The 15,947-nt window shown below is 43.5% G+C and overlaps 1 protein-coding gene across 1 annotated transcript in view; it reads right to left on the bottom strand.

Annotated features, from left to right (window-relative positions):
- Nucleotides 1–15,947, bottom strand: part of SLC44A3 (solute carrier family 44 member 3) — a 347,672-nt gene that overhangs the window by 110,208 nt on the left and 221,517 nt on the right. The window contains exons 11-12 of the mRNA XM_063939826.1: nucleotides 11,419–11,584; nucleotides 6,013–6,166 (exon numbers count right to left, since the gene is read on the bottom strand). Coding sequence (XP_063795896.1) covers nucleotides 6,013–6,166; nucleotides 11,419–11,584 — 320 coding nt within the window. The remainder of the gene's footprint in view (nucleotides 1–6,012; nucleotides 6,167–11,418; nucleotides 11,585–15,947) is intronic.

The following is a 15,947-nucleotide window of genomic DNA, read 5'->3' as shown; positions in this document are numbered from 1 at the left end:
AGCACAACATGCATGATAGGTCTTCCACATACAGAGGATGCACAGCATACATGTATTATAGGACTGCTGCATACAGAGAACATACAGCACAACATATATGATATGTCTGCGGCATACAGAGGACACACAGCACAACACCACAATTACATTACGACTAATTTGAATTAGGAGTTTCTGAAGTTTAGTTTCTGTAGTTTTGTCAGTATTTTACAATGAATGTAATGAATATTTCTCTTGCGTCCTGGAGGATGCTGGGGTCCACATTGGTACCATGGGGTCTAGATGGGTCCACTAGGAGCCACTGGCACTTTAGGAGTTTGAGAGTGTGGGCTGGCTCCTCCCTCTATGTCCCTCCTACCAGACTCAGTTTAGAAAATGTGCCCGGATGAGCCAGTCACAGCTATGGGAGCTGTCCAGAGTTTCTCTAGTAAAAGTTTTTTTCAGAGTTTAATATTTTATTATTTTACAGGGAGGCTGCTGGCAACAGCCTCCCTGCTTCGTGGGACTAAGGGGTTGGGGGGTGGGGGCGAGGGGAGTAGTTTTCGCCCTGCGTGGTCTGAGCCACTGTCTCCGCTGACAGGTTACTGAGCTCCTGTGGGTGCTGATCGTTAGCTGCTCCAGGCGACGGCTCACTCCCACAGCGCGCCGCCAACCCTTTACAGAGCCAGAAGACTTTGGCGGCGAGCGAGTTGCCGGCCCCCCTTGCAAGCGGGGAGCCAGTGCGAAGATGGTTGCAACGGGGTATGGAGCGCAGTACTAACTGCGCTCCGGGGCTCAGTGGTACATAGTGCGGCGCTGTGAGGGGTGCCCTAAGCCAGCGCCTATACCCTAAACTGGTCAGCAAGCCTTTCAGAGTCCCCGGATCGCTGCCAGTAGAAATCCGCAGGCCAGTATAATATAATGAAGAAAAAAAAACAAATACTAGATGTACTAATAACAGCACTAGTAATTTAACACTTGCAGACAAGTGAAAATATAAACAATCGGCAATTTATTTGTTTTGTTTAGTTTGGATTGACTATCCAATTTGTTACAGCTGCTTGGGTGAAACATCTCTATCGAGCGCGAGGTACACCCACTCTTGAGTGAGGGAGATTTTACTAATATAATGAAGAGCGAGAAGTAGTGCCATGTTCGGGGGGGGCGGAGCTTCTCCTCAGAACGGATCCAGCAGTGTTCAGCACCATTTTCCTACCTGCAGTTCCTATACAACAGACGTTGACAGGGAGAGCTTTCCCTCCAAGCAACTCCAGATATCCTGTGCGGTACCAGGGGGTTGTAGAGGGGGGGGGGGGGGGATGGGTGTAAAGTCTGTGTAGTCTATTAAAGTACACAGACGGCGCTGGTAGTTTCATCTGTTCTACCTCAAAAAGCGCTGTGTGTGGGTTGGCTCAAATCTGTGTGTCTCTCTGTGGCATACTTGGGGAGGGAAACAGTGTCTGACATTTCCCTGTGTGTGTGTGTGTGGGGGGTTGTTTAATATCTCACATAGCCACGTCTAGGGACTCTGTCATATGCGGCAGAAGATGTTTCTTCACAGGAGGGATCCATTCCATGTACACAGGAATGTAATGCTTTGTCTCAGATCCCTATTGTTGAATCTGAGTGGTTAACTTCTATCAAAGGAATGATCTCTCAGATCTCTACTAGGGTAGCTAATACTGAGACTGAAACTCTGGTTTTAAAGAAGTCTGTGGCAGTTTGGTCAAGCTCTGTCCCTATTCCTGCAAAATCCCCTAGCATGTGCCCACAGAAACGTGCACTTGCCCAAATTATGCAAGATGACACGGATACTGATTCTGATGCTACAGACGGTGATGGGTATGTCCTGAGGGGGGCGGCATCCCTTGCAGCTCATGATTGAGGCCATTAGAGATGTGTTAAACATTAATGACACCACACCTGAGCAGGTTGAGGAGGCTTACTTCACTGACAATAAGAAAGCCTCGCTAACCTTCCCTGTGTCAAAAGAATTAAACGCTATATTTGAAAAATCCTGGGAAAACCCGGAGAAAAAATTCCTGATCCCAAAAAGAGTTCTGGTTGCTTTTCCCTTCCCTGAGGAATATGGAAAAACCCACCAATTGTTGACGCATCTGTCTCCAGACTGTCTAAAAAGGTGGTTTTACCTGTCCCTGGTTCTATTTAGGAAGGACAGAATTGGAAAAATCGGAGGAGGGGTAGCAATGTATGTAAAAAATACCATCGATACTACATTAATACAAAGTATTGAAGAAAAAACTGAGGCCCTTTGGGTGACCATAGAAACAGGGGAAAAGTTGATTATTCATATTGGCGTGATATATAGGTCACCAGGTCAGGAAGAGGAACTCGACAAGAACCTATTGCAGGACATAACTAAAATGGCATTAAAAGGAGAGGTAATAATCATGGGAGACTTTAATCTTCCTGATGTAAACTGGGAGGAGTCTGTTGCTAGTTCCACTAGAAGTAGGAACATTTTAAATTCCCTTCAGGGAGCATCCCTCCACCAATTGGTGAGGGAGCCCACTCGGAAAGACGCAATATTAGACTTAATACTTACAAATGGAGACAGATTATCGGACGTAAAAGTGGGTGAAAACCTGGGATCCAGTGATCATCAAGCAGTATGGTTCAGCATTAAGACAGAGACTGACTCGTCCCATACAAAAACAAAGGTGTTGGATTTTAGGAAGGCTGATTTTGTAGGGATGGGAAAATGTGTAAGCGATTCTTTTGCAGAGTGGAGGAACTTGAAAGCAGTGCAGGAGAGGTGGGAAACATTAAAATGTGCAATATTGAAGGCAACAGACCTTTGTATCAAAACTGTTAGGAAAAACACAAGGAAAAGGAAGCCAGTGTGGTTTGCAAAAGAAGTAGCAAATATTGTGAGAGCAAAAAAGATGGCTTTTAGGAAATATAAACAGACACAAAATAATGAAGACAAAGAGATATATCTTGTTAGACAGAAGGAGACTAATAAGGTAATCAGATGTGCAAAGGCACAAGCTGAGGAGAAAATGGCCCAGTCAGTGGGTAAAGGAGGCAAAACTTTTTTTAGGTATATAAGCGAAAGGAGAAAAACAAAAGGCGGAATTATAAAACTAAAGACGGACACTGGGAGTTTTGTTGAAGGAGACAATTTAATAGCAGATCATCTTAATGATTATTTTTGCTCAGTATTTACTACTGAAAGAGAGGGGAAGGGGCCACAGTTAAGTTGCAGGGATATTCAGGAAAATGAAACAAGTACATTTACAGAGGAGAATGTCCTAACAGAACTCTCAAAGCTGAAAGTGGACAAATCTATGGGGCCAGATGGGATACATCCAAGGATACTAAAAGAACTTAAAGAGGTGTTGGTAGCACCATTGACAGAATTATTCAACCAGTCATTAGCTACAGGAGTAATTCCAGAGGACTGGAAAAGAGCAAACGTAGTCCCACTGCACAAAAGTGGAAGCAAGGAAGAGGCAAACAACTACAGACCAGTGAGTCTTACATCAGTAGTAGGGAAATTGATGGAAACTCTCTTAAAAGAAAGAGTTGTAGATTATCTCAAATCCGGCAATTTACAGGATCCCAAACAGCATGGATTCACTGGGGGGAGATCATGTCAAACAAATCTTATTGACTTTTTTGATTGTGTGACTAAAGTGATGGATAAAGGTGGAGCCATGGATATAGCTTATCTAGACTTTAGTAAGGCTTTTGACACTGTTCCACATCGCAGACTGCTAAATAAACTTGAAAGTTTGGGATTGGATATTAGGATTATTGAATGGATAAGATCTTGGTTGAAGGATAGAAAACAGAGAGTTGTGGTAAATGGAGTGCATTCACAGGAGGGAAATGTTACCAGTGGAGTACCCCAGGGATCTGTACTTGGACCAGTGCTTTTTAATATCTTTATTGGTGACATTGCAAATGGCATTAAAGGGAAAGCATGCCTTTTTGCAGATGACACAAAGGTATGCAACAGGGTAGACACACCAGGTGGGGTAAAACAAATGATTGAGGATCTAGGTAGACTAGAGGAATGGTCAAGAGTCTGGCAATTACAGTTTAATGCCAAAAAATGCAAAATCATGCACTTGGGTCTCAAAAATCCTAAAGCTAAATATAGTATTAATGGCACTATACTGGAAACTACTGAGGAGGAAAGGGATCTAGGAGTCACTATTTCAGATGACATAAAGGCAGGTAAGCAATGTAACAAGGCAATGAGGAAGGCTAGTCAGATGCTTGGCTGCATTGGGAGAGGAATCAGCAGCAGAAAGAAAGAAGTAATAATGCCACTGTATAGGTCATTGGTACGGCCTCATCTAGAATACTGTATTCAGTTCTGGAGGCCATATCTTCAAAAGGATATTAATACATTAGAAACTGTACAAAGGAGGGCAACTAAAATGGTGCATTGCCTACATCACAAAACATACCCAGAAAGATTAAGAAATCTCAATATGTATAGTTTGGAGCAGAGAAGGGAAAGGGGGGACATGATAGAAACTTTCAAATATATCAAGGGTTTTAACAAAGTCCAGGAGGGAAACATTCTCCAAATGAAGAGAAGCAATAGGACACGAGGACATGCACTGAGGCTGGAGGGGGGGAGGTTCAGGGAAAATTTGCGGAAAAATTATTTCACAGAAAGGGTAGTGGACAAGTGGAATAGCCTCCCATCAGAGGTGGTAGAGGCTAAGACAGTAGAGCAATTTAAACATGCATGGGATAAACATAAGGATATCCTTACAAAGAAATAAGGATCAAATAAGGTTAGAGATAAAAATAATGTAAAAAAAAAAAAAAAAAAAGGGGCAGACTAGATGGGCCAAGTGGTTCTTATCTGCCGACAAATTCTATGTTTCTATGTAACATGCATGATAGGAACTGCTGCATAGAAAGGACCCACAGCACAACATGTATGATAGGTCTGAAGCATAGATTGGCATAACATGTGTGATCATACAGAGGACGCAGCACAACATGCATGATAGATCTGCTGCTTAGAAAGACAGTACAGCAATGACAGTAGACAATGACTCTGAGCTAGGTATTGTCCTACTGTCTGTTTTTCACCCAGAGTTGTTAAACTATAGACTAGTTGGATCTGTCTAATAACTGATTATATAGTATTTGTCAGGTTGGAAATGCTTAATAAAATCAACTAGAATACTGATGGGTTGAGGGTCAATATTAGACACCTTCCTGTTCAGCACATATAGGTTGTGTAGACCACACGGGAGTCCTGGATACCTGTACAGTAACCATCGCAACCACGGGTGATAAAAGACTTCTTGGACACCCAACATCCCCTGCATGGTTAATTATGAGGACAGATATACAGCTAATAAACACATCTTAGGACCTAATTTAGATCAGATCGCAGCAGCAAATTTGTTAGCTAATGGGCAAAACCATGTGCACTGCGGGGGGGGAGAAATAACATGAGCAGAGTGTTAGATTTGGGTGGGGTGTATTCAAACTGATATCTAAATTGCAGTGTAAAAATAAAGCAGCCAGTATTTGCTCACGTCCCATTACTTTTGGTCCCTTAAAAAGTGGGAGGCACATATAGAAACCGTTGTAATTCCTACAACGTTCACCTGATTTGGATGTAAATGCCCTCAAATTAAAGCGGAAAGTCTGCAGTTAATGCACATCTTGTTTGTTTCATTTCAAATCCATTGTGGTGGTATATGGAGCCCAAAATATGAGAATTGTGTCGATGTCCCAATATTTATGGACCTGAGTGTATATATAAATAAAACACCAAACTAGATACTGTACTGTGAGACAAATGTTCTAACATTTACCCTGAAAATACCTCAAAAGCACCTTCCACAACTGTCAGCCCAAACCTAGCCTCATACTAGACTGAGATCTCAGTGGCAATCACAAGAATGGTCTAAATATGACTCTTCAAGTTTGAAACTGTATAGAAGACATTACTGTTGAGATCTCTAAGTCAAATCACAAATGTAAAAGTTCCTTATAAATAAAACATAAATTAACGCGATAATCACTTACCTTTTTATTTAGTAACTGAGAAAGATACATTAGAATGATGTTTGGAATTTTCACAAGTGGCAGCAAAAAAGAACCTACAACTGCGGTCCCCAGATGGTACCAAAACAAAAGGGACATAGAGGACAGGATCGGGTGCTTGACTGTCTTCTTATCTCTGTAGACATAAGGAAAGCCACATAGTAACTACATTTACACCTAGCAGAGATGTATTTTCTGGGAAGCATTCGATATCCTGGCTGTCGAGATCCTGACACTCAGCATACTGGCTCCGGGATACTGATAACTAGAGGGAGAATAAATGGCGTGGCGCAAGTAGCGTGCCACTGTGCCTGCAGCGTGCCAAGCGCAGCGAGCCCCCAAGGAGCTCTTTTGCACTCGCCCCACTGTTAGCATTTCGGATCCCGGCACTGGTATGCTGGGTGCCGAGATCCCGACAGCCGCGATATCGTAGCAGACCTGTATTTTCTACCACATAATATAATATAACCTAATTGCTGGGTCACCATGTAAGCAACCAATATGAGGTAAGACAGCTAGCATTATTATCTGTTATTTATATGGTACCATATGGGTTCTGCAGCACCTTACCAAGTACATAAGCATAAACAGTGCAAAAAAAAAGAGGGAAAAAATACGAACCATTGCAGTACATTGGATACAAGCTATATAAACACTGCTTTATATTCAGTCACAGTTCCCACAGAGGTAACGATGGCTGTTGAGTGTAAGGCTTGGTGCCAATGAGGGCAGGGGTGCAGCAGAAGAGGAAGAGTGCCCTGCTCGTAAGAGCTTATAGTCTAGACGGGAGGGGAGGGGCAGGCAGATAGATGTGACACAGAAGAGAGACCGTTAGGGAGGAGCATAGAGCTGTAAGACTTTAATAAAGAAGTGAGTTTTGAGAGCTCATTAGAAGCTTTGCAGAGAAGTTACAGTCTAATTGTGGGAGAGTGAGAGTTCCAGTGGTGAGGTGCAGTGGAGGTAAAATATTGGAGGCAAGAGTGGCAAGAGGTAATCAGTTGGGAGGAGAGACAGCAGTCATTGGCTGAGTGAAGTGGACAGCCCAGAGTTTGAAGGGAGGTAAGGTCGGAAATGTAGGTAGAAGTGCATTGGTTTAGGGCTTTATATATGAATGTGAGGAGTTGGATTCTGAAGGGAAAGGGGAGCCAGTGAAAGGCCTGGTGGAAGAGATGAGGCAGAAGCAGCTTGTTTGAAGAGGACGACGAGCTGACCAGAAGAACTGAAGACAGACTGGATTGGAGAGAGGTGGGAGTCAGGGAAGACAGATAAGAGGATGTTGCAGTGGTCCAGTCTAGAATAACCAGTGAGTGGATGAGAGGCTTTGTTGCCTGAAGGATGAGAAAGGGTCTGCTCTTAGAGATATTATGAAGGCGAAAGTGACAAGACTGGTAGAGGGACTTGATGTATGGTTTAAAGAGGTTGGAATCATTGATAACTCCAAGACAACAGACTTGTAGGATAGATGAGATGGCGAGGTTGTTGATGGACTGTAAAATCAAGGGAGGAAAGGGGACTTGAGAGGGAGGGAAGACAATCAGATCAGTCTTAGACATGTCAAGCTTAAGAAAGTGCTGGGACATATATCAACATGAAGGTGATAGTGGAGTCCAAAAGATTTCAGCTAACCTAGAGAGCAAATATAGAGGTAAAATAGTACATAGAGGACCAAGAACAGACTCTTAGGGGACACAAACTGGGAAAGGTTGAGCCATGAGAAGAGAAATAGCAGTCAGAGGTAGGAGTAAAAAACAGAAGAGGGTCATATCAGAAGTTCCTTGAAGTCAATAAGGTCATTAAAAGGAATCAACATGGATTTGTGAAGGACAGATTCTGTCAAACCAACTTACTTGGCTTTTATGTAACAGTAAGTGCAAACCTAGATCAGGGTAAAAAGGTGGATGTAATCTTTTTAGACTTTGCCAAAGCTTTCGACACTGTACCGCACATGGGGGTAATTCCAATTTGATCGCAGCAGGAAAGTTTTTAGCAGTTGGGCAAAACCATGTGCACTGCAGGGGAGGCAGATATAACATGTGCAGAGAGAGTTAGATTTGGGTGGGGTGTGTTCAAACTGAAATCTAAATTGCAGTGTAAAAACAAGCAGCCAGTATTTACCCTGCACAGAAACGAAATAACCCACCCAAATTTAACTCTCTCTGCAAATGTTATATCTGCCCCCCCCTGCAGTGCACATGGTTTTGCCCAATTGCTAACAAACTTGCTGCTGCGATCAACTCAGAATTACCCCCATGAGACTTATCTACAAGCTACAAGAAATAGGGCTAGGAATCACAATATGCACTTGGATCAAAAATTGGTTAGATAATAGGGAGCAGCGCGTTGTGGTTAATGGATCTTTTTCAAATTGGACTGAAGTGCTAAGTGGTGTGCCACAAGGCTCAGTATTAGGACCGCAATTGTTCAATATTTTCAAAAACGATCTAACAGAAGGTCTAGAGAGCATGGTGTCAATTTTTGCAGATGATACCAAATTGTGTAAGGCTATAAATAGGGAGGAGGATGCTGAGTCGCTTCAGAACGACTTAGTTAAATTAGAAGCATGGGCAGCGAAATGGAGAATGCGCTTCAATACAGACAAGTGTAAGGTAATGCACTATGGTAACAAGAACAAAAATAACGACTACATACTAAATGGGGTAAAATTAGGGGATTCTGTACTGGAAAAGAACTTAGGTGTTCTCATAGATAGCAAACTAAGCAGTAGTACCCAAAGTAGGATTGCAGCAAAGAAGGCTAATAAGATATTAGCATGCATAAAACGGGGAATTGATGCTAGGGACGAGAGTGGTATACTCCCGTTATATAAATCACTAGTAAGGCCACACGCTCAGGTTAGAGGAGAGGAGATTCCGCACAATACGGCGTAAAGGCTTTTTCACGGTAAGGACGATACGTGTTTGGAATTCCCTGCCTGAGGGAGTTGTAATGGCGGACTCAGTCAACACCTTTAAGAATGGGTTAGATAAATTCCTAATGGATAAGGACATCCAGGGTTATGGTGCGTAGTCACGCACTATAGTTATTATAAAAAGAGGGATAAAACGTAACGGCAGACATCAGCATCAGTCAAAAACTTTAGACCAAATAATCCTGCATAGGAGACCACAAATATGTTGAACTCGATGGACAATTGTCTTTTTTCAACCTTAGATACTATGGCCCTCATTCCGAGTTGATCGGTCGCAAGGCGAATTTAGCAGAGTTACACACGCTAAGCCTACGCCTACTGGGAGTGTATCTTAGCTTCTTAAAATTGCGACCGATGTAATCGCAATATTGCGATTACAAACTACTTTGCAGTTTCTGAGTAACTTCAACCTTACTCTGCCTGTGCGATCAGTTCAGTGCTTGTCGTTCCTGGTTTGACGTCACAAACACACCCAGCGTTCGCTCAGACACTCCCCCGTTTCTCCAGCCACTCCTGCGTTTTTTCCGGAAACGGTAGCGTTTTCATCCACACGCCCATAAAACGCCGTGTTTCCGCCCAGTAACACCCATTTCCTGTCAATCACATTACGATCGCCGGAGCGATGAAAAAGCCGTGAGTAAAAATACTATCTTCATTGTTAAATTACTTGGCGCAGTCGCAGTGCGAATATTGCGCATGCGTACTAAGCGGATTTTCATTGCGATGCGATGAAAAATACCGAGCGAACGACTCGGAATGAGGGCCTATGTTACTATGATATATCACGCAGACCAAAAGGAGTGAAGGACAGGGTGGGTCCACTGTGTCAAAAGCAGTGACAGGTCAAGAAGAATATGCCAAAAAGTAGTGGCCCTTGGCTTAGGCAGCAAGGTCACTACTGACCCTAGTAAGGGAAGTTTCTGTAAAGTGGAGAGGACAAAAACCATACTGAAGTGGGTCAAGCAGAAAATAGTAGGAAAGAATGGTGATAAAGGAGTTGTAAACTATCTACTTGTGGCCCTTGGAGGCAAAGGGGAGGAGAGAGATGAAAGATGAATGGTAATTAGAGAAAGTGTTAGTGTCAAGGATGAGCCAAAAATGGGATAGACAAGAGTATGCATGAATGCAGAGGGGACAGTGGGCCTGATAACAGAGAAAGGGTAAAGAGATGGGCAAGATAGAAACAGGCAACGGGAGAGAGGAAGTGGAGGAATCAGGAGGGGATAGGATCAAGGGGGAAGGTGGAAGAAGGACAGGGCCAGATAAGGACCATGACTTTATCTCCAGACACTGGGGAGAAAGAATTCAGAGTGGGCAGGATGGAGGGATAAGATGGGGAGAAGCTGGAGGGGAAGGAGAGGCTGGGGAATAGAAGGGCCTAGTGGGAGGTAATGTCTTTACAGTGACACATTCCACCTACTGTGGGCTACGGAATAGCAAAGACTTTCTGCAATATCCTATCTGGGTCGGGATCGCGTGACCAGTGGCCGGGATCGCGGCGGCTAGAATGCCGGCAGGAGGGGGGAGAGCGCAATGAAGCCACTTGCGGGCTCGCTGCGCTCGTCATGCTGCGGGCTTGGTGGCTCACTGCATTCGCCACAGGTTCTATTCCCACTCTATGGGTGTCGTGGACCATTTCGACAGTCGGCATTTCAAGCGGTCAGGATCCTGGCGTTGGTATTCTGACCACCTGGATCCTGACCGCCGGTAATGTGACTACATCCCGTCCTATCTAACTGTGTATCTCTCTGGTGACTGACATGCATTCATTGTATCCTCAGCAGTGTGAGTACCAAGGCTTCATACAGAGATGTAGCAGGGAAACAAGATTACACTCTACAATGTATCCTAATATGGTGTTATATAGTCTGCGTAAAACAAAACTACTATAAGTTTCTTATAGTCAAAGTCCATGCTTTCCTCTCACCTCAAAACTTCTATTTTGCAAAACATGAACTGCACAGAGGAAAACAAGTGCTAGATATATCTAAGGTCTGTTTTAGTATGGTCAGAGAAACATTTTGTTATAAACACTTCATTTTAGTTTGTCCGTTTTATTTGGGTCTGAAAACAACCACCATATCAATCAGGTGACCAGAATGCTTGCCAAAACACTTGTCATGTGATGAGTGTGCTGATCTCTTGGGGTGCTCTGACCTGTCCACTTGTGGTTATATTATTGGGGACATGGCTGTATGGGCGCATCATAATTTATGGAGGAAAAAGGAGACAGAGGTGGCCACAGCCTGAGAGTTAGAGAGCGGATCAGACAGGATTCCCAGTAGCACAAAGTAGTCATGTGAGGATCTTGTCAGGATGATTTAGCTAGATTATGTGAGTAAATACCCTTTATTAAATGAGCTACAAACATCCAACTTCTTGTACAAAAAAATAAGAAACTACTGTATGAAGGATGCATTTGTCTCCTCTAATGGTAGATTCAGTCTTTACAAACTTACCGGTGAAAATACCATGTAACAGTTGCTCCTGAAATGACAATGTGCTGACATGCAAGAAAGAATTCACTAGTCCATACCAGGCCAAATAAATGGTACCACCACATGTAGCGAATGCCTGCCAGTGGTTTATACTCCACTTCTCCACCTGATGAGACCTGGGCACTGCCTAGAAGGAAAGGGATGTAGGGTAAGATATGTTTTAAGGCTCATCTATAGTAATGAAAAAAAGCATCATATTTTCAAATAAAGATAACATATATCCTGTAGGGCACCAAGGACAGTTTTGGGAGGGTAAAATGGAAAAGGTCAGCAGGTACAAAAGATCAAAACATTAAAAGATCGACATGGAAAACGGTCAACACAAAAAAAAGTTTGACAACATTTTTTTTGGTGTCTTTTTCACAATCAAAGCACTTGGAACACCAGGTTACTATTCCCGATTGTAGCGCACGTGGATGGTAAACAATGGAAAGGTTGGAAAAAGATGCAAAAAACCCTTAGAAAGTTGTGTCACCCATATGTGTCATGTCGGCCTTTTGTACCAGTCAACCATAAGCACTGTCGACCTTTCACATGTAAGCTTCTACATATAACCATGTTGACCATTATTGGTCAAACTATTGGCTGTCGACCTATAGATCGGATACCGCTTTGGGAAAAGTAATTTCTCTCTCCCCAATTATCTGAAATAAAAACAGAACAATTATAATGTTCTCCTTTACTTTGTAAAAACGTTCTCTACGGGATAACCCGGAAAAATGGGAACTACAAGCACAGTATTAAGCTCTCCAATGAGATGGTCACCGTATGGAAAGTGGAAGGAGGGAGAGAGGTGGTGGGGGATTGCACCGACAGCAGGAGTGTTCCAAACCTTCTCTGCTCATTACAGCACACATTATGTAACATGTAAATTATTAATAAGAGATAAAAACAAAAATATAAAAAACATCAACATGTATCTTATGTACATTGAACAGTGATTTATGTTTGAAGACAAATGAACATACATTATTGTTTCATGGGATTTAAATGACAAATTGCAGATTTAAGAGACAATCACATGATTAAAACATTTATAAAACTACTACAGTACACAAAGACTAAAGGGGTAGATGTATGAAACGTCAGTATGGTGGGGAAGTGGTACCAGTGCATGTTATATGCGCTGATACTGCTTCTCCGCAATGTATGAATGTGGCGGTGTGTGGTACATGACAGGGCCGCTATGCACCCGTCATTATTGATGCTACTTTATTTAAGATAGCACACCGATATGCAGGGCAATGTATAAACAGTCAGTGGCACTGACCATTCAGACATCTGCAGCTATCTATTTTGACAGCTGCAGGTGTCGTTGCCTGTACACCACAGTAGAGACAGCTCTGTCCCTGGCTGCGGCGGCTGCAGGCTCCAGCCTGCATGTGAGATCTTTCGAGAGTAGTGAGATCTGGCACATGCGCGACCCGGAGCCGGCTGGAGTAGAGACACAGCGCATCAGCCACTGTGTGCTTTAGCGGCAATTGCCGGAGCCGCTTCGGCATCCAAGATGTTAACACATCTCAGTGCTGCTGCTTCCTGCTTCTCCTCGGTAAAGAGGTGAAGCAGGAAATGTAAAAATAATAATAATAATTTTATTTATATAGCGCTCTTTCTCCAATAGGACTCAAGGCGCTTACGTGCAAGTATTTATTACATTCACCCCAAAGACCCTTAAAGGAACCAATAATAGGGAACACAAATGGCTCAGTCTTTTTAACGGAGGCTACGTAGTGTAAATAGACTAAGACTTGTTTTCCCAGACATAAATGCCAGAATACTGGACCAAACTAGCTTTCGCTGAAGACATAATGTGGCTATATGGCCATCTAGTGGTAGAAAATTGCATTGCTGCAAACGTGTAAATTGCACTTGCACGCCATACCACTTGGTGAATCCACTAATTTGAAAAGATAATTTATGTTACTAAGATAGTGCCTTCTAATTACATAGACATGCAGAGTGATGGAAAGTAGAGATGGCATTTAGTTAGTATCACCAGAAAGTACCAACAGCACCAGAACACCACTAGAATAACAGTAGAAAATACCGAATGTCTCAGATGTACCCCTAATTGTAAAATGTATTATTTTAAACTCGTATCTTGTGTTTCAGGGGGAGATACTGTTCACAGAGGTAGACTAATCAAACTTTTTAAAGAGGACAAAAGGTAACTTGCAACTGTCTACACTGTAGTTTTGTAATATGGATCACAGCAAAATAAAAATGTGTATAAAATAGAAATGAATGGGTTTAGCTGCCTTTTGTATTACTGTCTTGATTGCTTGTAGCTCTGTATTTATACTTGTGATAGCCTGTTTCACATTCACTCCTTTATAAGCAACCATAAATAAATAATAAACCAAATAAAAAAGAACACATATAGTTGGTATTTACGAAAGCACATATCAGCTGGGATCCAGTCAGCATACCGGCATTCTGAATACCGACACTGGTCACAAGACCAACAGCGGGATCCCGATATCGATCACAATGCTGGTGTCAGAATCCCGAACACAAGTATGCTGGGTAAGGTTAGGGTTAGGCTGCTGGGGTGGTGGATGGGGTGCGAGGGTATTTAGGTTTAGGCTGCGATGGGAGGGTTAGGGTTAGGCTTCAGGGGTGGGGTGGGGGGGGTATTTAGGTTTAGGCTGCAAGGGGAGGGTTAGGGTTAGGTTGCAGGGGTGGGGTGAGGGGGTATTTAGGTTTAGGCTGCAAGGGGAGGGTTAGGGTTAGGTTGCAGGGGTGGGGTGGGGGGGGGTATTTAGGTTTAGGCTGCAAGGGGAGGGGTTAGGGTTAGGTTGCAGGGGTGGGGATGGTGGGTATTTAGGTTTAGGCTGCGAGGGGAGGGTTAAGGTTAGGCTGCAGGGGTGGGGTGGGGGATATTTAGGTTTAGGCTGCAAGGGGTGGGTTAGGCTGCAGGGGTGGGGTGGGGGGTATTTAGGTTTAGGCGAGGGGAGGGTTAGGGTTAGGCTGCAGGGGTGGGGTATTTAGGTTTAGGCTGCGAGGGGAGGGTTAGGGTTAGGTTGCAAGGGTGGGATATTTAGGTTTAGGCTGCGAGGGGAGGGTTAAGGTTAGGCTGCAGGGGTGGGGTGGGGGATATTTAGGTTTAGGCTGCAAGGGGAGGGTTAGGCTGCAGGGGTGGGGTGGGGGGTATTTAGGTTTAGGCGAGGGGAGGGTTAGGGTTAGGCTGCAGGGGTGGGGATGGTGGGTATTTAGGTTTAGGCTGCGAGGGGAGGTTTAGGGTTAGGGAGGGGAGAGTTAGAAAACTTACCAACATGGTTTCAGGATTCTGCGCATCCAGATGCCGCTGTCGGTATTCTGACCGCCGGCATCCCAACCAATGGGATCCTGATACCATCCCTATGAGCTATGTGAGGGGATGTAGCAGTGATTAATGTTGAATTTGACTTCAGTAACATCTGTGCACTTTGGTAAACAGTATCTTGGGTTCTTTGTGAGGGTAAAGTTTCTACACTTTTCTAACATGAGAAAAGAGAACAAATGATATAAACACAAAGAGTGTAATATCCTTATGTGATAAGTCACATGGGAGTGAGTAAGTCAGTCACATAAGGATGGATTTCAGCAGTATAATCTGAACCAGGCACAAGGATATTTTTGGTACCCATGGGGGTCAATCCCTCTCCTATTACATGTGCTATTCTGCACCTACCCTCCTGCGCTACCTTTTTCTCTCACAGATAAAACCTTTTCTGGTATGCAAAACCCTGTCCGTGCTAGACAGCCAAGCAGTGGTGGCTCCAGAGGTGGAGCCACCACTGGAACCAAGTATGGCCTGCTTACCCAGCGAAGCCTGGGCCTCTGGTGGGTTAACCCTGCTCACAGTCAGTCCTGCTCACAGTCAGTCCTGCTCACAGTCAGTCCTGCTCACAGTCAGTCCTGCTCACAGTCGAATAACTGTACAAAATTCTGAAGCATTAAGTCAAATCACATAATTCTTGATCAATTTAACCAAACTATGTATACTGTATATGATGTAAAGCTAATTTCTGGTACTATTCCCTCTCTTTTACTACCCTATTTAGAGGGTTAGCATTACAGTGTATCATAATCGTCTGGATATGATCTTTAAAATGCCACATCCGGATACGACAGTTGCAGCAGCATTGCCATTTATCGACTAATGCTCATGCAAACACACCTATAAAATGGTCGGGACGATCAGCCGATATCGGGTGATCAAGCAAATTATATAGGTAGGTACCCAGCATTACCAGAAGCAACAGATGCCCAACTGCAAATCTAATTATTATGTGACTTTCTCACTGCCCCCAAATATTCCTGCTCATGGTTCTACAACAGCCCTCTGATAATCCAGCTGACAGCAACAGACTTCTGACTCTGGGAATGATTTTCTAATGGTAATTCCTTATAGCTCGTATTCTTATTTTTAGGACAGTCAGCAGGTTTTTAACATTACAATTTCATATATATCCATTGCTTTCAGGGATTAGTGATGGACAGTTATG

The sequence above is a fragment of the Pseudophryne corroboree genome, chromosome 9, assembly GCF_028390025.1.
Source record: "Pseudophryne corroboree isolate aPseCor3 chromosome 9, aPseCor3.hap2, whole genome shotgun sequence".
NCBI classification, from domain to species: domain Eukaryota; kingdom Metazoa; phylum Chordata; class Amphibia; order Anura; family Myobatrachidae; genus Pseudophryne; species Pseudophryne corroboree.
This window is presented reverse-complemented; position numbering and strand designations above follow the sequence as displayed.